We start from the raw sequence: 23,347 nt of genomic DNA on the forward strand, positions 1-23,347 counted from the left end.
TTCTAATACCATCATGTACTACAATCAGAAAGGGAGAGTTCTAAAAAAGTACTTTTTAAAATAGTTTAAAGGCTTCTGTTTGTTTAAATTAGATCATTGCCAGATGGTTACAAGGAAGTATTACTCAAAACATCTTAACAAAGAAACCTTTTTTTCACATCTTAACCTAAAACAGTGAATGACTTTAAAATATTGAAATTAAGGCATTATTTAACAGAATCTCCTAGCTCTAAAATCATTTGCTTCTTCTGTAATTATATTAAGCTATTTAAAATTCTAAGAGGAAGTGGGTTATGCAATTGACATGTTTACTTTTCTCTGGCATCTATCAAACTATATTCATGAGACAGCTTGGAGAGAAACCTGCCCATGGAATTGGATGACCTGAATTATGTTCTGGCTCTGTCATTTACTGGCTTTGTAACTTTGGGCAACTCATTTAGCTTCTCAGAATTAGTTTCCTCATCTATAAAAGGAGAATAATAATGATTCTACCATTTACCTCACAGCTGTCGTGAAGATAAAATTAGGAAATGTGGATAATGAGTTTTTAAGTCCTAATTAATCATTCAAATTTCTTTAGAAATTTCTTACTTTCTAACAAGACTTACCTGTATTATTTCATTTAACTGGCACTGCAACTTTGTAATTTATGCAATATTCATTATTAACCTCATTTTATAGGTGAGACTTGAGGTATGAAACAAAGTTCTCAGGGTCACAACTAATGACAACTGGTATTAGAATCTATATCATCTCCTGACTCTAAATCTAGTGTTGTTTCCTCTATCCTACAAATTCTTATGTGTATGTATGAATGTGTAATGTAATTTTTGCTTAAAAAATGGCTAATATGCCATTGCCTTTCACTGACAGATCCTCCCTTGAATTTGTGAATTGCTCCAAGATATATAAAGTCATTAGCCATAATCAGTAGAGCTGCTTGAATCTAACTCCACTATTCATAGCTATACTGCTTTATTATTATAGCTTAGTTGTCCATTACCTCTGTTGCTCAGCTTGACCCACTTAAGATGAAAATCCTATATGATGTGACTTTCACCTTCTGAACTCACCTTAGGATGTATTTTAGATTTTTGGTCCCCTGGCCTCCAAGATTCAACCTTACAATTGTGTTTAACACCAAGAGCAGAGTCTTCAATAGTCAGTCCCTTTCCTCAGAGGTTCTTCCAAGGACCAAAGACTCAAAGTGTAGGGGGGGCCTTTTTTTTTTTTTTAGCCAGAACATGTTGTTTATGCCATAATTCTTCTTTTCTTCACACTAGGAAGAAAGAGAATTGAGGTATTCCTCTACTATTTATTTTTAAAATTCTTAAATGTTTGAGCCTCTGGCTGGGGTAACTTTCCCAGTGGCAAGTTTCTACCTCTTACTTTTCCAGTTTCTGTGACACACATAAGAAAAATTATTACACTCTTCCCCTGACATCACTTCTTATTCTTTATCCCCATCTACTCAACTTTTACCCTCTTCTATTCCAGCTTTGCTTTTTTCTTTTTATGTGCCTTGTCTTTTGACACTCATGTAATCCTGGATTCCACTAAAAAAAGTTACATACTTGGTTATTCTTTTTTTTTTGGACAGATTACATCTTCTTTCATGTCCCTTAACACACTGATCCTAGAAGGGAAGTTCACTTTGTCTGTCTGTCTGCTTGCCTGTTAACTCTGCCTGCTCGCTTGCTTGTCTATCTATGATAGATAATTATAAATATCTAGATTGGTTGATCTGTCTGTCTATCTATCTATCTATCTATCTGTCTGTCTGTCTGTCTGTCTGTCTGTCTGTCTGTCTGTCTGTCTACTTACCTACCTACCTAGTTATCGAGTCATCATCTGTTATCTATCTATATATCTTATCATCTATCTGTCTAGCTATTATCTATCATCTTTGTATATATTATATGTGTGTGTGTGTGTGTGTGTGTGTGTGTGTATCTATCATCTAGCCATCTAACTATATTTGTGTCACACAATGCATATTCAGGTGGCTATTATATATAGCTCCAGTGGCATTATGCCTCTTAAAGTACAAGCCCACTGTTATCCTCTCTACTTCATTTTCTTCCTTTTCCCTTGAGGACTTCACCACTTGTTTTCCTCAAGCATCCTGGATTCCCAAATCTTCAATTTCTTTTAATTCCCATGATCTCCTTCTTCACTTCTCTTCAGATACCCATATGCCCTAAACTTATTTGTCATCTTCATTGTCACCACCAGCTCCTCAGCACTTCAGTATTGTTTCTTTCAGGCTATAACTTTGGTTCTGGTTTAATTTTTTTTCCCCTTTCCCAATTTTTTTCCAGAGTTAAGGTGTTTAATTCTGGACTATCCTCTTCTTTTAAACCTCTTGGTCTTGTTAATTCCCTGCCAAACTCTAATACCAGATTAATCCCACTACCCCACTTCTCTATTCCAACTCAAATGTTGATGTACGAGACTAGAGAAATGCGCAGAAATCTTCTGACATGTCTAGTTTTTGTTACTATCTCAACTGGTTCTCCCTTGAATAAAGCAATACAATAACTGATCTAAACTTCTTTCTTTAAGCCTCTTTTGCTATACTCTATACTATTCCTGTTTGCATAATTTTTTGAGAAAATTAATTCCATTTCCCTGAGCTCACTCTTCTCTCTCTCCCCTATTTTCCATCTTATAACCACTTAATAACATATTCTCCATTCTCTATTTCTTTACTCCAGTCTTTGCTGAAGTTGCAGATTTTCTTGCCAGTTTTTACCCTTCTCCTTGCAACCATAATCCTATTTCTACAAGGTTATTCCTATAATCAATTTTAATCTTGAGTCATCATTTCATTCACTGAGTTATTCTGTGATGCTTTAAATACATTCCTGATTTCCCCCATCCTTAAAGTATTCTCCTGATCCTACCATCTTCCAACTTATCATGCTATCTCCTGCTCCCTTAAACAACTAAATTTCTAGAAAATATTGTCTCTACTGGTTGCCTCTTCTACTTTTTTTCAATTCACTTTTTAATCTCTTACTTACTGTCTGCCTTCAATTTAATCATCCAACTGGATCTTTTCTCTCTAAAGTTAATCTCTTTAATTACAAAACCCTATGACCTTTTCTCAAACTTCAACCCTCTTAACATCTCTGACTGAAGATTGAGCTATTGCCTCCTTCTGAATAGTCTTTCCTCTGTGAGTTTTCAAGATTTTTTTTTTTCCTTGATTAAGTACTTGTTTGACCACTTATTCTACAACCTTTCAACTCTGTATAACCATCCATTCCCTCTATGGCGCTGTCCTGTACCACTTCCCTACTTTGACTTCTTTCCCTTCTTGCAGTGGTGTTATCCACTTCCATGGCTTCCATTATATTTATACTAATGAGTTCTACATCTGCAATGACTGATAGTTTGAATTAAATATCCTGAAGATTTCTTAAACTTAATATACTCTAAAAAGAATTCATTATTTTTGTTCCAAAGCCAAGAGGTTTTTGAAAAGAATATATTTATTATTTTTAAAATTAGAATTCTTTATTGTCTTTGTGTTATAAAAAATCAAGTAGACACAAACTAATATATTTCTGTTAAGAATACCACTATTCATTTAGTAACCTGGGTGTACTACCCTTTTGAATTATTTTTGAATCTTTTCTTCCTCATAGCATCTCTTACATTTCTCCCTTTTCCTCACATATCTATCGTATTGATTACGGCCCTCATTAAATTTTGTTTAGTGTATTGCAACTGTTACGTATGTGTTGCAGTTTTACTGGTGTCTCTATCTCAAATTTTTCTTCTCTCTTCACAACTCTCTACAGTTGAAGAAAGTGATATTTCTACAGCTCAGATATAACCACATTGTTCCTCTGTTCAGTAAACTCCAGTGGCTCCCTGTTTCCTATAGAATCAAGTATAAGCTTTCCCCCTTTCCATTTAATGCTCCCTAGAACTTGACTCTAAATTATGTTTCTAGCCTTTTTATGCATTACTCATTTCAATGGATTCCATGGTTCTGCCATACTGGGTTTTCTTCACTTAGAAGACTCCATCTCCCAAAAGCACTAGTGACTTTTCCTCATATAGGACACTCTATTTCCAAGAACCATATTTTTTTCTCTTGACCCTAGTCTTCCAGGTACCAGTCTGTTCCCATTCTTGGAAGACTCTCATTCACTTCCAATATCACTTGCAATCTCTTTAATACCCAGATTGAGTGCTGTCTTTCTTGTTCATAGAATATTTTTTGATAACCTCCAAGTGCAGGTAGTTTCTTTCTTCCCTAAACTTAATGCTGTATTTAGTTTGTTAGTTTGTATATCCTTCTAGCTAGTCATATTTTCCCCCATTAAGTAAAATTCCTTAGCAAAGGGGCTGTTTTAGTTTTATTTTTGTAGCCTTGGCCCCTGTGGCACTTGGCAAATATTAAAATATTAATAAGTGATTATTTATTTGTATTTTTTTGCAAGGCTTTGGGGTTAAATGATTTGCCCAGGGTCACACAGCTAGGTAATTACTAAGTGTCTGAATTTGGATTTGAACTCAGATTTTCCTGTGTCCAGGACCGGTGTTCTATCCACTGCCCCTAAATTTCCCTGAGCGATTCTTAAATAATTTGTTTTTGATGCTGAATTTCTAATATCTTGTATCATGTGTGGAAGTGTTTTTGCTTTCTATTGAACTTTTTTTTTTTATTTCTTTGGTATCAGGAGATCTTAGTGAGGAAACTCCCTTTATCAAATTGGCATGTCTCTGCTTTTCAATTTAGTATAGTTAATTGATTATCATATTGAAAGTTTAAATGACTTCCTGTATCCCACAGTTTGTGTAAGGAGATAGAATTTGAACCCAGATGTTCTGACTTTGAGATGGAATCTTTACAAAGCCATACTACCTTAATAAATGCTTCCTGACTAATTAATAAAGAGAACCTTTAGTTTAAAGGTTAAAATAACAGTGATTAAGATCAAGAGGTAGTAATTATCAGTCTTAGATAACCATTGTTTCTATGTTAAAAGGATCTAAAATGGAAAAATTACTTTCTTTTTAAGAAATAACTCTTAAAAAGATAAAAAAAGAAAGAACTTGGAAGCAAGATGTTGCTTCATATCTAGTTTGTTAAATTGGTGAAAATGTGATGTCTACATATGACAGAAAAATAAAATAACCTGCTTCTTTTCTCTTTATTAACCATTTGTCTTCTCCTTATTAAATAATGTACAATGTCAAGTTAAAATTAATGGTAGAAGAAATGCTTGTAGTTATTAGTTCATAGGTGTCCTTAACTAGTAGTATATAGAAGTGCTCACTAGATATTTCAAAGGGCTATCGATTAGCTGTCTAATAACTGAAGATGAATGACTAGCCTTTTAGCTGGGTAATTTAGAACAATATCTGGTAATTAATTGTATATTATCAGTTTTACAGTTACAATGCAAATGTCTTAAGAAAAGGAAAAAGGGCGATAATGTAAGGAATACCAGAATCACTCAACTGTCATTAAGCTTTAGATCTAATGTAAGAAGTTAATGGGAAACTCAAAGAAAAAGATCTATTATGTGGCAGAATTTGCAGATCACTTCAAAGATTTGAATTCATGGAGTGTTGATTAAATGTACTCCCTTTAGGGAGATAAAGTCACCCTAAAATAGGTATTGACTAAGAACCTGAAGTATAACATATGTAACAGTTTCCCCATTTTAATGTGGAAGGTATTTTATAAAAAATTTCACTGCTAACTATTATTCTACATACATAGAAAATAATTCATGTCATTTGCTTTCTGTATTTAAGTATACATAAAAAAATTTGTACTTTGACATGGGTACTCCTTGTGATCCTTTATGAGGTGCTAAATTATTGCCTGGCAGGCATTCTTTTTCCATATAAGTTGACTTTTAGTTAACAGAGAGAAAATCTATCATAGGAAACTATTTGAAGCCATTTCATTGAGTTCGGGCTGTCAGAATTTGAGCTCTGCTATTATGGTCTTTAAGAACCTATGATTAGTACTATGTTCTTGATGGGTTGATATTGTATTATAGTAGAAGCCCATCATACATGCTAAAAACCAATTCAATATTGAATTTTCATATTTGAGTCCTAGTGTTAAAATAAAATTTGCATATCTTTGCATAAATTAACAAAGTATATCATTGAGTGATTAGAGTGAATAGAAGAGCTCATTCAATGTATCTCAATATATTTTGTGTGATATTCAAATATAATTTGAAGTTAGCTTTAATTGTAAGTTAGTTTAAAAGAGGTTAAGTGGAAAAGACTTTTGATATGTTCTTTTTAGATTCTAGATAAAACTTGTGTCTGTAGAGAAAGCATTGAAGAGACTATAGAAGAATGGTTCAGTGAGTCATTACTTCCTTTAAAGAGAGCATTTAAAAATGTTAATTGACTTTTGATTCTCATGTGGTAGGCAGACCCTCTAGTTACAGTCCTTGTGTTTCCTGAAAGTAGTGGAACCCTGCCAGACATGCATTCCAGCTATAGCCTTCATATTCTTCATTCTGAGTCAAAGACATGGGTTATATGTAGGTGTGGTCCCTGAGATCTTTAGTTACAATCCTAAACAGATCATACTTTTAAGAATTCCTGTAACTCTAGCTCAAGGGTAGACAGAAAATGAAGTAAGTTTCATTAAGGGAGAGATATTCACAAAAAAAAGAGGTAGGATGCTGGGATTTTGGATATAGTTAGTCTTCCAATATGTTGAAGTGAGTGTATGGTTTTATATATCCTTATTTAGTTCAAACAGGATCAGAACTGGAGGATAGGTAGCTGCTGAGACTGTGGTGTTGGGCTAGATGCACGACTGGATCTTCCTCCTGTGGGCATAAAGGTGGCTATAGCCTTCAGTGCTGATCTTTCTTTGATAAAGGGATGCAGGAGTTTTTTGGTGGTGTTTTGTTTTTGAGTTTTTTTTTTCCCTGAGGTTTCTTTAGGAATTCAGGAGCTTGCTTTAGTCTTATACCCTTAGTATCCTGAAAACTATCATGTTAAATTTTTTTTAGAGTTGGAAATGAAAGAAGACATCAGCTAGTTTAACTTCCCCATTTTACAAGAGAGGAGGCTGAGACCCTAAGAAGTTAAGGAACATGTTTTCCTTTGTAGACTTTTAATTCTTTGATATTCCCAAGAAGTTATTGTAAGGATTCTTAAGGAAGGCACAATTTAAATTTAAATTCTTTGTTTTTGTTAAAGGAGAGATGTCTACCTTGGTTCCTTTTTTCTTTAAAGTAATGCTAGTTAGGGGGCGGCTAGGTGGCGCAGTGGGTAGAGCTCTGGCTCTGGAGTCAGGAGTACCTGGGTTCAAATCCAGTCTCAGACACTTAATAATTACCTAGCTGTGTGGCCTTCGGCAAGCCACTTAACCCCATTGCCTTGCAAAAACTAAAACAAAACAAAACAAAAAAAAACCAGGTAAAGTAATGCTAGTTATGTGGATTTCCCCTTCCTTTTTTTAATACTAATGTTCTCTGGCTTAGTTCACATTAAAAACTTCAATGAAGAGGAGAGATGCTAGTGCTTTCTTTCATATATATAATACATCTAATATAATATATAATACACAAATTTCATTAGCAATAGCACTAGCTGAAAAGATAGTATGAGAACATCATGGGAAAGTTATTGTATTTTTTAGGACAAAAATAAGTAAAACAGGAAAAAAGCACAAATGATCAAATAATTTGTCCAATGTGCAGTACTTGTGGACTTCAAAGGAGTAGATTGGGAGTATATTCTTATATATCTTCCTTTGAGCCATGCTTATTCTTTATAATTTTAATACATTTAGTTTTGATTATATGTGTATATGTGTGTTGCTTTTTCCATTTACACTGTTGTAGTTGTGTATAGCTTATTTCATTATGCATCATTTCATGTAGATCTTTCTGTGTGTCTCTATTCATCACATATATCATTTCTCATGCCACAGTAGCATTCCATGATATTCATGAACCACAATCTGCTTAGCTATTCTCTAGTTGATAGGATATCTGCTTTGTTTCTGATTCTTTGTTTTCCAAAAAAAAAAAGTTACTCCAAATATTTTAGTATATGTGGGGAGTATCTTGTAATTGGCCTTCTTTTGAAATCTTTTGGTCAAATGATGAAGACGTTTTGATGAATTCATTTTTAAAATGTATTTATTTACATTTTACTTATTTACATAATTCCAAATTGTTTTCCAAAAGCATTTACTCTGATTTATAAATGCATCAGCAATGCAGCAACATGCTGGTCCTCCCCTAAACCTTTCACTACTGACTATTGCCATTTTTGGTCATCTTGATCAAATGTTAGATGAAACCTTGGAGTTGTTTTGATTTGCCTTTGTATTATTAATGATTTGGAGCATTCTTTAATGTGGTTGATAGTAGCTTGCAATTCTTACGAGAATTGTTTGCTCATAGCCTTTGGCCACTTTTCAGTGACTGAATGGTTTTTAATTTTAGATCTGTTAATTGTTTATATAGCTTAGATACCAAACTCTATCAAAGAAATTTGATATAAAGATTTTTTTAGAAATTCTGTTCCCTTCTTATTTCTAAGTGAAATAATTTTGTCTATGCAAAATCTTTTCAGTTTCATGGAAAGTTATCTATTTTATCTATGGTAAATTACCTATATCCTTTGGTAAAGAATGCAACTCTTACCCTTAGTTTTTAGAAGCACATAATATAGTTTCCTTATCATCTAATTTTTTTAGACTAGGATTCTTAATATTAAAGTCATATATCTTTTAGAATACATTGTGGAATATGGTGTAAGGTAAGAAAATAAAGTTCTACCCATAGTTTCTGCCAGACTTCTTTCAAGTTTTCCAGCACTTTTTTTTAATTATATAGAAAATTCTTCCCTAAGTTGTGTTTTCTGGTTTATCAAAGACTGAGTTGAGTTCAGTTGTTTTGATTCTCCCTTGTCTTGTCTGTTTGTTCTCCTTCTCTCTCTCTCTCTCTCTCTCTCTCTCTCTCTCTCTCTCTCTCTCTCTCAATCAAAACCAGATGATTTTAATCACTCCAACTTTGTAATATTGTTTGATGTCAGGAAGTGCTATTCTTCCTTTCTTTATCCCTACTTTATTATTTCCCTTGATTTTCTAGATCTTTTAAAATAATTTTTTTCTTATTTTATTAAGTTCCATATATTTTTCCTTTGATAATTTGATTGGATCTAGTATTAAAAGTGTTGATTAACTTGATAGTATTGTTATTTTTCTTATATTGTTATGGTCTAGTCATACAAACTGAATATTTCTTGAGCTATTTAAATTGTACTTTATTTTTTAAGTCTATATGAATCTTCTGTGTGCTCTGGTTGATTGGTCCCAATATACTTTATGAACTTTGTTGTTTTTTGAATGGAATTTCTTTCTTTATTGTTTCTTAAACTCCCCCCCCCAAGGTACTGAGGGTAAGTGACTTGTCCAAGGTCACACAGCTAAGTAAGTCCAAGGCTAGCACTCTATCCACTACATCAGCTAGCTGCCCTTTGGATTTGGTTTTTATGTACAAATACAGCTGATTTTTAATAAAAATGTTGGTTTTTAATGTGGTTAAGTTATTTTCCCAAGGTCACACAGAGGGGTAATTATTAAGGGTCTGAGGCCAGATTTGGACTCAGGTCCTCTTGACACCAGGGCTGGTGTTCTGTCCGCTGCTCTACCTATAGCTGCCCCAGTTGATTTTTTTAATGACTTATTTTGTAGCCTATTACTTTGTTGAAGTTATTACACAGATTTTCTGTGGCTTTCCAATTATGATGTTATATCACCATTTATTAGAGATAGTTTTATATCTTTTTATCTATCATGTTTCTCTAATTAATCTCACTAGCATTTCTAGAACTTTATCAAATAATAGAGGGGAGAAAGACCCAGATTTTCAGCATTGAAATTTTACTAGTATTGCTGTTTTATAGTGAGTTATGGAACAGTTCTGCCTCTGAAGAATTAAAAGTGAATATCACAAAGAGGGCAAGTGACACGTACATAGTATGAGCATACTGCAGCATATAACACATTGCTAAATTGCAGAGAAAAGCTAAACTAAATTATATCATCAGGAAATTATATGACAGGAAGAAAAGATGAACTGGTCATGTTTCAGGAGCAAGAGATGACATCTAGATAACAACAGTCCTCCACTGATACCATTGCAGTATAAGAAGAAACTGAAGAGGACCTCCAGTCTTTTGGGTAGATCTCTTGTGGTGAACTTTTAGGAGAACATGAACAATAGTCTCACAAGTTTGATGGATGTGGATAGGTTTTGATTTGCATTTTTAGGAGGAACTTCTGAATTGTTGAAATGACAGATCCATTTGAGTATTTGATAGTGATATTTTCTTTCTTCTCTAAAGGTTATGTAGCTAAAGTTAATTGAAAATTTACCATGTCAGGTTTTACTATGTAAAACATAATTTTGCAGTAGCAACTGTATTTCTGTTATTAGAAATCTCTAATATGTATTTTCCCTATATCCTTAGTCAAATAGCAGTCCTTCTCTTGGTCTCTAATGTGTGTTCTACTAGGCAGTAGGTATAGAAATACAAAGAACTAAACAGTACTTTCTCTCAAGGTGCTTATATTTAAAGGGGGAAAGAAAAGCACAGGTGTATATACATATACAAAGTAAATATAAAGATAGTAAATATAAATGCATACAAAATTGTTAACTACAAGGGACAATGGGAAGTATTACTTGAGATTATCAAGAAAGTCTTCACTTAGAAGCTTTGACTTGTATCTGGAAAGAAGTTAGGGATTTTATGAGGTAAAGGTAAGGTGGGCTGGCATGGATTCCAAGTGTGGGGGACTGATATATCCATGTAACATACTTGGGACAAGAGACAGTGTTGGTTTTGACATGAATAACATTTAGCATCTTTGAAGTTTGTTTTTACTTAGGATAAATACATCAACAGGATCAAGAACAATAATAGTAATGAAGGATTACTAATTAGGATTACTCCTCATTGAGCTTCTAGAAAAATCTTAACTTCCCTGTGTTTAAATGCTGGTTTTCTCCTTGAATAATAATTCAACATTTATGGCTATTTCTCAATTCTAATAATTTTTTTATTTTCTTCCTTTGATTCTATTTTTTATTTTAGTTCCCCTGGCTGTGTTATCTTCACTTTACTGTTAGCATGTTCATTGCTGCTTTCAGAATCTATACTTATTTATACCTTTTTTCTAAAAATACATCTATCTTAGGAAAGCATCCAGGATTATGCCCCTTCCTCGTTCTTGTACTTTTTGTTCAATATTTATTTAGAGGTAGTATAGTATAATGATTAGAGGATTGGATTTGGAGTTACAAGAATTTATTTTCAAATTCTACTTCTGTTTCATTTCATTCACTGAGGAGATTGAGACCATTCACAGAAAACTCTTTCCACCATTTTTCCTTATCTCAGATCACTCATTGGGTTCTTCTACTGTCTTTTTTCCAGTGATGACGTGACCCTTTTCTTTGTCAAGACTAATCCTTCTACATGCATAAGAAGTCATATTTCATCCTATCTTCTCTAGCTGATTGTCCTCTTCTCTTCTCTTAAGTCTCTTGACATTTTTAGTCTTTTCTCTGCCTTCTGCCTTACAAGTACTCCAATCACTTCCCTTTCATTAAAAAAAACAAACAAAAAAAGAAAAAATAACCAAAAAACCCCAAAGAACTGAAATGTCACCTTATCTATTACTAGTTATTGTCCTATGTTTCTTTTCTCTTTTGTGGCTAAATTCCTGGAGAATGCTATTTGCAGTAGGTGCCTTCATTCTATTCTTGTAAACAAAACAACAAAGCAAACTCATTGTAACCCTTTGCAATTTTCTTCATTCATCCAAAGTTGTTTTTCTGAAAGTTATGTTTGATTGCTTCTGATCGTCTTTTCTCAATCTTGCTACTCTTTTTTTTTTTTTTTAAAGGTTTTTGTAAGGCAAATGGGGTTAAGTGGCTTGCCCAAGGCCACAAAGCTAGGTAATAATTATATGAGGCTCGATTTGAACTCAGGTATTCCTGACTCCAGGGCCGGTGTTCTATCCACTGTGCCACCTAGCTGCCTCATTAATCTTGCTACTCTTGACCTCTCTTTTGCCTTTGATACTCAGTCATCCTCTTCACTTTGATATTCTCTTCTCCCTAGATTTTGATGACACTGTTCTGTCTTGATTCTCTTCCTATATGTATCTGACAGTTTCTTCTGTTTCTTTTGCTGCATCTTCTTCCACATTATTATTTATTATTTATGAAGTTTTATCCAGGCTTTTTTCTGTGCTCTCTTCTTTTCTCCTAGTATTTTATTTCACTTGACTATCTCAGCTCCCAAGGTTTCAATTGTTATCCCTATGCAGAAGGGGTAACTTATCTCCTTGTCTAGTTCTAACCTCTCTCTCCACCTAAGTGTTGATTGTAAGTCCTCAGTTCATTTAAAAAAATACTTATTCCTTTGGATCTTAAATAGAAAAAGACCAAAAAAAAATTCCATGTCTGTAACACATAGAGGATTCAATGCCTTTCCTCCCTTTCACAGTTTGCTTTTTTGAAAAACTATGTAAGAATATTATACATCATTTCCAAACTATCCTGCTTTTCTATGTTTTATTCTGACTTTTCTTTTGCTCTTTGCTCTTTTCTTTTTATTTTATTTTTCTCCTTACCACCTTACAATGGAGAAGACCCATCAATGGACAGGCAGTCTCACACACACACACACACGTACACACATGTAAAACCATACTGTACCTCTTCTTATTATTTTCCCTCTTGTTGTGAATAGCATTTCCCATCATACATCCTTTGTAGTTCATTAAGATATTTTTACGATTAAAAATAACTTCACAGTTGGTCTTTGAACAATATTACTGCTTCTTTATACAACTAATCTTAATTCTACTCATTTCATTCTTCATTATTTCATGCATATTTTTGAATGTTTTTCTAAAATCAACAAGCTCCTCATTTCTTTTATTGCAGTCATATTCTATCACAATCATTTACAAAACTTGTTTAGCCATTTCACATTGACAACCAGCCCCTTAACTTCTAGTTCTTTGCTACCCTGAAGAAATCTGCTATGGGAAAACACTGTGTGTATATATATATATATATATATATATATATATATATATATATATATATATCAACAGCAATATTCAACCATGAATGACTTAGTTGTTCTAAGTTGATCTAAGACATTTCTGAAGGACTTGGTGAAAAATGCTTTCTATTTCCAGAGGAATAACTTGGAAAGTTCTTTCTGATTGCTAGATTGAAGCTTTATTTACTTTATTTTTTCTTTTATTTTTTCTTTATTTTATTTACTTTATTTTTCTTCATATTTTTTGATATGTTTTCCTTTACAATGTGACTAATTATGAAAATCTTTTCTAAGCCTCCATATAACCTATATCACATTGCTTGTCTTCTCAATTAGGAATGGTGTGCAGAGGGAGAGATATATTAAATAAAAAGAACTGCTATAAATATTTTAGATTATATAAGTTCTTTACCTTTTTCCCTGATCAATTTTGGAAACATACATAACAGTGGTATTGCTGGCTCAAAAGATATGTTCCCTTTGGGCATAATTCCATACTGCTTTTCAAAATGGTTGGATCAGGTTAGAATTCTACCATCAGTTAATTAGTGTTCCAATTTTTCCACATCCCATCCAACATTTTCCACTTCTCTCATTTTTAGCCAATCTGACAGGTATAAATTGACTTCTCAAATTTGTTTTAATTTGTATTTCTCTAATCAATAATAATTTAGAGCTTTTTTAATAAGACTAAATATATGTGTATATATACATATAAATATAGTTTTGATGTCTTCATTAAAACTTGCCTGTTGAAATCCTTTGGTTATTTATCTAGTGGAGAATTACTCATAATCTTATAAATTTGACTAAGTTCTCCATAATATTTGAGATATGAGGCTTTTTTTGATAAGTTGTCTATGAAAGTTTCCCTTCTAGTTGCCTGTTTTTCTTCTATTAATGACTTTATTTGTATAAAATCTTTTAAATTTAAGTCATCATTCTGATAGGTAATATGTTTCATGTTCTTCTGTTTTTCTTTGACATATCTAGGCTACATATTTATTCTGATATCTTGGTAAATGGTTTAAGTTATTGGTCTATGCCCAATTTCTGCCATACCCCTTTCTAGCATTCCTAATAATTTTTGCCAAATAGCGAATTCTTATTCCCAAAATTAAATCTTTTACATTTGTCAAACACAAGGGTACTAAAATCATTTACTTCCATACTTTGTATGTCTATTCTGTTCTACTGATTTACCTTTCCAGTTCTTAGTACCAGATAGTTTTTATAATTGTCTTATAATATATTTTAAGATATGGTTCTGCTAAACCTTCTTCCTTTATATTTTTTCATTAATTCTTTTGACATTCTTGCCCTTTTATTCTTCCAAATGAATTTTGTTATTATTTTTAAATAATACTGGAAACAGTGTAAATGTCCATTGATTGGAAATACCTAAACAATTATGGTTTTTGAACACATAGGAATATAATCAATGTTATGGATACCAGATATGAATATAATAGATATTCAAATTGTGAATATAATGGTAAAGAATGTCTGTAAGAAGTAATGAAAATCAAGAACACAAAAAAAAGATTATATATACTAATGCAGAGGAAAGGTAGTAGAAATGATACAAATAGAAAAACAGCAAAAACAGGCAAATAGAAAGGAATTGAATGCAGTAATTATATGATCAAATTTGGCCCCAGAGGAATTAATCTCTCTCTCCTTTTTTCAACAAAGGATGTGGAGGTTATGGATGTGGAACACACTATATGCTCATGGACTAAACTGTGTTAAATAATATTCTGAATTTTTTCCCCCTTTCTTACTTAAATTTTGTTAAAAAAAATGGATCCCTCCTTTATGTATGGATAGGATGTCATGGGAGGGACAAGAATGCAAAAGATCTATATGTATTTTTAAAAAATAACTTTGTAGCAAATTTTTAAAAATAGCTTTGTATAATTAGGAATGGATTTATCAGTTGCTTTCTTTGGGAGATGATGCAGTAGTATCACTGCAGAGTTTTCAAAGACAGCAACTACCTAAGATACTGGAAGTGGAAGTGAACTGTGATGTGTGTGTGTATGTAATATATATGTGCAACATAGAATATATAGTTGCTGAAATGAATTTTCTCTTTGATGTTTGTTTTTTTACTGAGATTATTTTTGAAAAAAGATAAGAGACTTGCCCAGATGGGCCTTTATAAAAGCTATTGTGATTTTATATTTTTGAAATACTCCCCCCAAACTACTCACACATTATAATTATGAATATTTCTCAAAATTTTTCTTTTTATTTATTGCATTTGACATATGACTATTATACATATTTATATATTTCATTAAAATAGTGAAAACAAATGATATTTACAAAATGAAAAAGAAAATTCATCATCCATCCTTTTATTTTCACATCATTTTCCTAATGTAATAATATTTTAAGAATTCTACCATTAAGTAGATGAGACTGTATCTTGATTCCATAACTTTGCAAAAAATTTAATTGGAATTGAAAGAGTATTACAATTCTGATTGGAATATCTGGGTTCTTTTTTTGAATTAATTTTTATTAAAGATATTGAGTTTTGCAATTTTCCCCCTATCTTGCTCCCCCCCCCCCAGAAAGCACTCTGTCAGTCTTCACTTTGTTTCCATGTTGTACCTTGACCCAAATTGGGTGTGATGAGAGAGAAATCATATCCTTAAAGAAGAGAAGTCTAAGAGGTGACAAGATCAGACAATAAGATTTCTATTTTTTTTCTAAATTAAAGGGAATAGTCCTTGCACTTTGTTCAAACTCCACAGTTTCTTATCTGGATACAGATGGCACTCTTTGTAGACAGCCCAAAATTGTTCCTGATTGTTACACTGATGGAATGAGCGAGTCCTTCAGGGTTGAACATCACTCCCATGTTGCTGTTAGGGTGTACAGTGATTTTCTGGTTCTGCTCATCTCACTCAGCATTAGTTCATGCAAATCCCTCCAGGTTTTCCTGAAATTCTGTCCCTCCTGGTTTCTAATAGAACAATAATGTTCCATGACATACATATACCACAGTTTGCTAAGCCATTCCCCAATTGAAGGACATTCACTTGGAAATATCTGGGTTCTTGATGAAATCAAGCTGATACAGATGGATCAATGTCAAAGAATTTGAAGGGGACTTCAGAAGTCATCTAGTGTAATTCCCACCTTACCTGAAATTTCCTTTTTTTAATTCGTTACCCGTAGCATTCAGTTAGTGCTTCCTTTGGGCAAAGCATTCTATTTGCTGTTTTGAATATCAGCCTTTGCTTTTCTCTCTCCATTAGAATGTAAGCTCCTTGTGACTTGAATTTGTTTCCTTTTTTTTGTCTTTGGATACCACTATGTGGGTAAGACCTATCACACAGTAAATGTTTGTTATGAAATACTTGATTTTTTCCCTTTGTTTCAATTACATATAAATATTGTTTTCAGTATTCATTTTCTGTAAGATTTTGAGTTCCTCATTTTTCTATCTCCATCCCTTCCTCCCCCCACCTCTAACAGCAAGTCAATTGATAGTTATACATATATAATTATGTTGAATATGTTGATTGGAATGCTTATTGATATCTCACTCTCTGAAAGATTGAAGTACTTATAATTATGTATATCTTTAATAAAATTATTTTATTCACATAAAAATATAGTAATTATTTTGAATATAGTCAACTGGAATAATCTTCTAGAATCTAACAAAAAAATAAATTTCATCTTACTTCATTTCCAGTTGGTATTTCTTTTTTTCTTTTTCTTTTTTGGACTTCTTAAAGATTTTATTTATTTGGAGTTTTACAATTTTTGCCCTAATCTTACTTCCCCTTGCAGAAGGCAGTTTGCCAATCTTTACATTGTTTCCATGGTATACAGTGATCCAAATTGAATGTGATGAGAGAGAAATCATATTCTTAAGGAAGAAACATAAAGTATAAGAGATAGCAAGATCAGACAATAAAATATCAGTTTTTTTCCTAATTTAAAGTCCTTGATCTTTGTTCAAACTCCACAGTTCTTTTTCTGGATACAGATGATATTCTCCATTGCAGACAGCCCCGAATTATCCCTGATTGTTGCACTGATGGAATGAGCAAGACCATCAAGCTTGATCATCACCCCCATGTTGCTGTTAGGGTGTACAGTGTTTTTCTGGTTCTGCTCATCTTACTCAGCATCGATTCATGCAAATGCCTCCAGGCTTCCCTGAATTCCCATTCCCTTCCAGGTGGTATTTCCAAAAGACTCTTCATATTTTTAAAGGTGAAAAAGTGAGAAATCAAAAAGAAATATGGATTGAGATGAATTATTGAGGAATATCTCTAAGATGAGAAGATGTGTAGTGTATTTCAAGAAAGAGGGTACAAGTTTCAGTGAGACATAGGAGGAGTGAGCAATTAAAAGCTGTAGTTATAGGCTGAGTATAATACTAGGATATAACACTTTGAAGTGTTATGACCAAATTTGCTTCATTGAATGTTAGGAGGGAAAAAAGTAAAGCAAATTAGAAGAGATTTAGGATATTTGGAGAAGATTTGGAAAGGTAATCTCGGATAATTCAACGATTGTAATATTTGAAAGAAGGTGAACATCCATTTTTGATCATTCTATAGACTGAAGGAAGAGAAATGGGCTTAGGATCTAACAGATGGGATATATTATCTGATGCATAATGAGCTTCCTGACAATATGCATGATAAGATCCTGAAATAAGGAATAAAGTTGCATTTATAATTTTAATACTGTTAAGTTTTGTTTTTAAAAATCAAGTATTTATTAAGTACTATATTCCAGTCCCTGTGCTAATTTCTAGATACAAAGTTAAAAATCCGTTTATATTCTATTTTTTTTTGGTTTAGTTATTTTGTATTTTACAATAATTTTGTTGTGAGAGTAATCTTAACCCCCCCCCCCCCACACACACACACATAAAAGATAGAGAAATCTCAAAAACAGTGAAAGAGAAAGAGTACTTCAGTCTGTGTTCAGATTCCAATGGCTCTGTCTCTGGGATGAGTTGCCTTCTTTATCATAAATGCACCAGAGAAGTTGCTTCACTGTTTTTTTTACAGTTGATATTACTAGCTGTATTTCCCTCCACTCTATTCCTCCCCACTGTTCTGCAGCTTCCTTTTGTTCCATTCTACATTTGAAGGAGTTTTTTTTCCTCAGAGTTTTTTTTATCTCCTTTTTCAGCTGGCCAATTCTGCTTTTTAAGGCATTCTTCTCCTCATTTGCCTTTTGGGCTGCTTTTTTCCATGTGGCCCAAACTAGTTTTTACTATACTTATTTTCTTCAGTATTTTTTTGTATTTCTTTCATCAAGCTGCTGACTTGGTTCTCATGATTTATCTGCATTGTTCTCATTTCTTCTCTCAACTTTTCTTCTAGCTCCCTTATTTGCTTTTTAAAGTCTTTTTTGAGCTCATTCATAGCCTGAGCTGATTTTCTATTTCTCTTGGAGGTTCTGGATACAGAAGCTTTGATTTGTCATCTTCTGAGTATATATTTTGGTCCTCTGTGGGTTCAAAGTAATTTTCTATGGTCAGATTCTTCTTTTTTCTGTTCTTTGCTCATTTCCTCAGCCTATAACTGATTTGCCGCACTTCCAAGGTTTTGGGGGTTTTTTTGGGACACCCTGCAGGGACCTTAATTCCTTCAAGGTCTTATGAGAGGCTCTGAACTGCTCTTTTACCTGTGGTCTGATATATGGATGACCACAGGTGCTCCCTCTTCTCTGGAGTTGTGAGGAAGATTCCTGCTCAGCAATGATTGTATGGGGTCCAGACTGAAACCTGGAACTCAGCGTGTGGTTAAACAGCAAAGTCCTGCCCCAGGAAGAACAGAGAGACCTCTGCAGTCTCCTCCCTTACCATCTGTGGGCTGGGAGCTCTGGAAATGCTGGGTTGCTTCCCGGATTCCCACTGCGTTTTCTCACCACACGGCTGCTCTAAGGGGTGGAGCTCTGCTTGGCACTCATTCTGGTGCGGCAGAGTTCTCTCACCTCCCCTTCAGGCTGTCCCCCAGTGATCTCTGGGCCAAGGGGTCTGGAAACTATCCCCTCTGCCACAGAGTCAGGAGCCTCCAGGCACCTAGGCACCTCATGAAAAAAAGGCTGGAGCTGGTTTGCTCCAGCACAGCTGTGCTGCGCTGCAATGCAGTTCTTTCCGGCTCCTGGTCCTGGTGAAACAGACCTTTCCTGTGGATCTTCTAAGTTGTCTCAGACTGGAAAATCATATCACTCAGTGTTTCTGTGGGTTCTGCCCCTCTAAATTTTGGCTAGAGTCACAATTTGACAGCTTTTGGAATTTTGGGAGGAATGAGTTTCTGGTAATTCCTGTCTTCACACTGCCATCCTGGCTTGGCCCTACTGTTGATTTTTAAGAATTATTTGGGAATATTTATCCCGATATAAATTTAATGATTCCTGGATGCAGTTTAAGACTAGTTGGTTTTTTTACTTGATTTCTTTCACTATCATGTTATCAACGTATAAACTTACCAAAAATGTGCTGTTTATCTCATTTTTATCACAAAGATATTTATAAACTGATTTTGATTATGTTTTAAGATCATGCCTTTGGTATGTACTGAAATATATACTATGTTCCCTTTGAGTTCTTTAAATTCACTTTATTTTTTCTTTTTAGGTAACTTTTGAAATGCACAAAGAAAGCCTAGCTAATGTATTCAGGGAATACCAAGGGAAAGTTGGTGAAGAAATTGGACCGTGCCCTTCAAGTCCAGTTCAATCAGTCTTTGGTGTTAGAGAGAATGTTGAAGTTTCAGAAGATGCTTCACAATTAGAAGTAAAGGAAGATTCTTCTATTTGTATTAGCAGCAATTATGATGATGGGAAGCCTGTCAAAGAAATTGTAGAATCCAGTACAGAACAGCAAAATCACACATTTTCTGATAAAGAGACAAAAACTGAGGAAGAAAAACATACAGGCCTAGATAAAATAGATTTAGAGGGAATTCTGACCAAAGAAGCAGAATGTAAAGGCAATTTAGAAGTAACTCTTGCTGTAAAAGAAGCCACGAGTATTTCTAATGATTGTACTGAAGTGAGTGGGAAAGATAATATAATTGGAGCCCTAAGTATACCTTCAGGAGAAGATGCTTCAGATGTTCTTGAAATTTTGGATAAGTCTACAGTAGAAGATGATGAAGAGGATTATGTTGAACTTAAAATAGACTCCCCTGTTGAACATCAAGAGGAAAACAACTCATCTCTTAAATTGCCAGAGGCAAGTATGTTGCCTGTTGAAGTTCAACAAAACGAGTTATCTTCAGTATTATCTGAAGCCAGTGAAAAAGCTAATTTTGAGATTTTAACAGAGGCATTGCCAGATTCAGATACCTCAATGGAAGTAACTTCTTCCAAAATCATAACTCAAGCAGATCTCAACCAGATATTAGATGAAGGAATGAAAATGACTGACCATGCTGGTGAAACTAAAATATTTATTGATGGTCATAAGAACAACTCAGAAACTAGTATGGCTTCTGAAAAGAAGATTGCTAAGTTGGATGTTTCCAGTGTAGCTACTGATACTGAGAGATTGGAATTAAAGGCTAGTTCAAGCACAGAAACTTCTCAGCCTCATCGACCCTCTCCTGAGGTAGGTATTGTGACTTTTTTCAGTAGACTTATCAGTTTGAGTTAAAATTAGAAATGGTAAATTTACATGGTATCATTTTGCCATGGATTGTTATTTTTATTTTGTATCACTATATTAATGTTTTAAATCTAAAGATTTAATTTCTAAAAATTCCTATTGCTAGGATTATTGGAAATTTAATCTGAAGTAATTTATCTTTTTTTTTTATTGTGAAACATGTTGAACTAACATTATAAAACATTTAAAATAAAGCAGGACAGTTGATATAGTCAAGTATAAACTCTGGGTTTATTCTATCAACCCTTAGTTACACTAGTAAGATACTAGTAAGTATAATTTCTTGAGTACCCCCCCTCAGGGTTTTAATGATAACCCTGAGAAGTCATGGGTTTGGGACATTACTGCACTCTTCCCAAAGTTTGTATGATATTTGCTGTCATTTCATATCTTTTGTTTTCTACAATCTATAGATATTAGTTCTCTGGTGACTTGGAAAAGTTTTATCATTATCCTTTCATCAGTACAGACTTGCAGAAAAACATATTTGTGAAACAGTTCATAAATAAATCTTACTAATATCTTTTTCAATGCTGAAAAATATATGCTGATATATTAACACACGATTTCTCATAAAACATCATTTTACAGAGTTCTCATAAGTTATTGGGTACTTACTTAAAACATTCATTCACCAGTCCAAAAAATAAAGAATAAGAAAAGCAAGCCTTCCATCTCCTGCAGAGCTTACAGAGCATATGGCATTCTCCCTATATGGCTTAAGTTACAGGAGTCATCTAGAAGTAACATTATTACCTTTAAGATGAGAACTAAACAGAAAAGTTTTCCATGATTGCCTCAATGTATAAAGACATCTCACTGGGAGTCTGGACAGGATCTTTAGGTGAATCCTTTGTACACAGTGCAAAGTATTTTCTGTACAATAGGCCAGATACCTTTTGATGCTTGAGCAAATTTCCTCTTATGCCAAAGAAAACACATGAATTTCCTAATGGATCCCAACCTAGGGCAATACTAATGGAATTCTAGGTTCATTCAAAAACAAAATAACTCTAGGCTATCAATAACTAATAATACATTAAATAATTTAATAATTAAAACAATTAAACCCTTGTTGTTAATTATTTAAGGTTTTTAGGCCAGAAGGAAAGTATTAGGCATTAGAATTTCACATAAAACTTATTTGGAATCATGGCATATGAAATCTAAAATTTGCTTGAAATGAAAAGAACAAAAATATATTTTTGAACTTGTGTGATGCAAATTAGTAGGTACTGATATTTTAGGAATATAAAAGTAATATTTCCTATGTCAACCTCAATGCTTATATACAGTACAACAGTTATTATTAGTACTTTAGCATTGTAAGTAACAAATTGGTCTGACATGTGTGTATTTTTATATATGCAGCCTAAAAATCAAAGTTTTTTTTTAAGTGGATTCAAGAGCTAGTATTTCCAGTAAACCAAGGTCCTGAGTAAAGAATCTTTCCATTGGATCCCTGCAAGTGTGAAAGGCTGTATACTTATTCCAGATGTTTTCTTCACATGTAGAATCCTCCATTTTTCCAATGTTTTTTGACCTTTATAGATCTCCAGAGACATATGAGTACTTTCTTTCCACTGAGTTCTTATAGTAATCCTGAGAGGATGGGGTACAGGATGCCCCTCTTTTGCTAGTATGGAAATTGTTACCTTTTAAAGAACAGTCTTCTAGTAACACCATCATTGCCCTACTTGCAGACATTTCATGAGAAAATTGATTCTTCAATTGATTTAAAAATTATTCATCTCTGGAAGAAAATCTGAGACTTCTAGAAAATTTTTTTTCCTTTGTGTACTGAAGGTAGCAATTGTATCCTTAAACTGATTTTGATTTTGATATCTTTGGTGTGACCTTAATAGGAGAGAGAATAGTAGAATGGATGTAACTTATTAGGAATGAAAGCAAATTGTTTCAAACTAGACTTTCATTGGCATGGTCATCTTGAACAACTCCCTAGAGACCTAGTTTTCTTTTCATTAAATGTTGGTTGAATTAAATTGTTCATAATACTCTCTGCCCTGCTTATTTGAATGAAAGAATGATGTGGAGTAAGAAAGGCTGCATTGTGAGAAAGAGGTTTCAATTTGGATTCTAGCTCTGGGATATCCCCTCTGGGAGTGCAGACAAATTACCTGACTTCACTTGCTCTTAGGTTCTCATCTGTAAAGGGAGGGTTCTGGACTGGATGACCTGTAAGTTTTCCCCAGCTCTGTTTCCTGTTGTTCTGTGATCTCACAGAAGTTATTTATAGTTTTGGGGGTGATTAGGTGGAACAATGGATAGAGCACTGGCCCTGGAGTCCAGAGGACCTGAATTCAAATGTGGCCTCCAACACTTAATAATTAACTAGCTGTGTGGCCTTCGGCAAGCCACTTAACCCCATTTACCTTGCAAAAACCTAAAAAAAAAAAAAAGAAAAAAGAAAAAAAGTTATTTATAGTTTTGAATTAAACAGCAAGACAAACTTTGAAAAATGTAAATACAAATGGAGGATGGTAATATCATAATGATTATAAATAACAAATATACATGCTATTGTTGTTAGGAATAAGAGTATGGTTATCATTGTGGTCT

General features: G+C 33.5%; 1 protein-coding gene across 4 annotated transcripts in view; it reads left to right on the forward strand.

Moving 5' to 3' along the window:
* The window catches only part of LRBA (LPS responsive beige-like anchor protein), an 832,197-nt gene that overhangs the window by 185,752 nt on the left and 623,098 nt on the right, over nucleotides 1-23,347 (forward strand). For all 4 annotated transcript variants that reach the window (XM_074229149.1, XM_074229148.1, XM_074229150.1 and 1 more), the window contains exon 22: nucleotides 19,736-20,710. In XM_074229149.1, coding sequence (XP_074085250.1) covers nucleotides 19,736-20,710 — 975 coding nt within the window. The remainder of the gene's footprint in view (nucleotides 1-19,735; nucleotides 20,711-23,347) is intronic.

The sequence above is a fragment of the Macrotis lagotis genome, chromosome 3 (genome assembly GCF_037893015.1).
Source record: "Macrotis lagotis isolate mMagLag1 chromosome 3, bilby.v1.9.chrom.fasta, whole genome shotgun sequence".
NCBI lineage: Eukaryota > Metazoa > Chordata > Mammalia > Peramelemorphia > Peramelidae > Macrotis > Macrotis lagotis.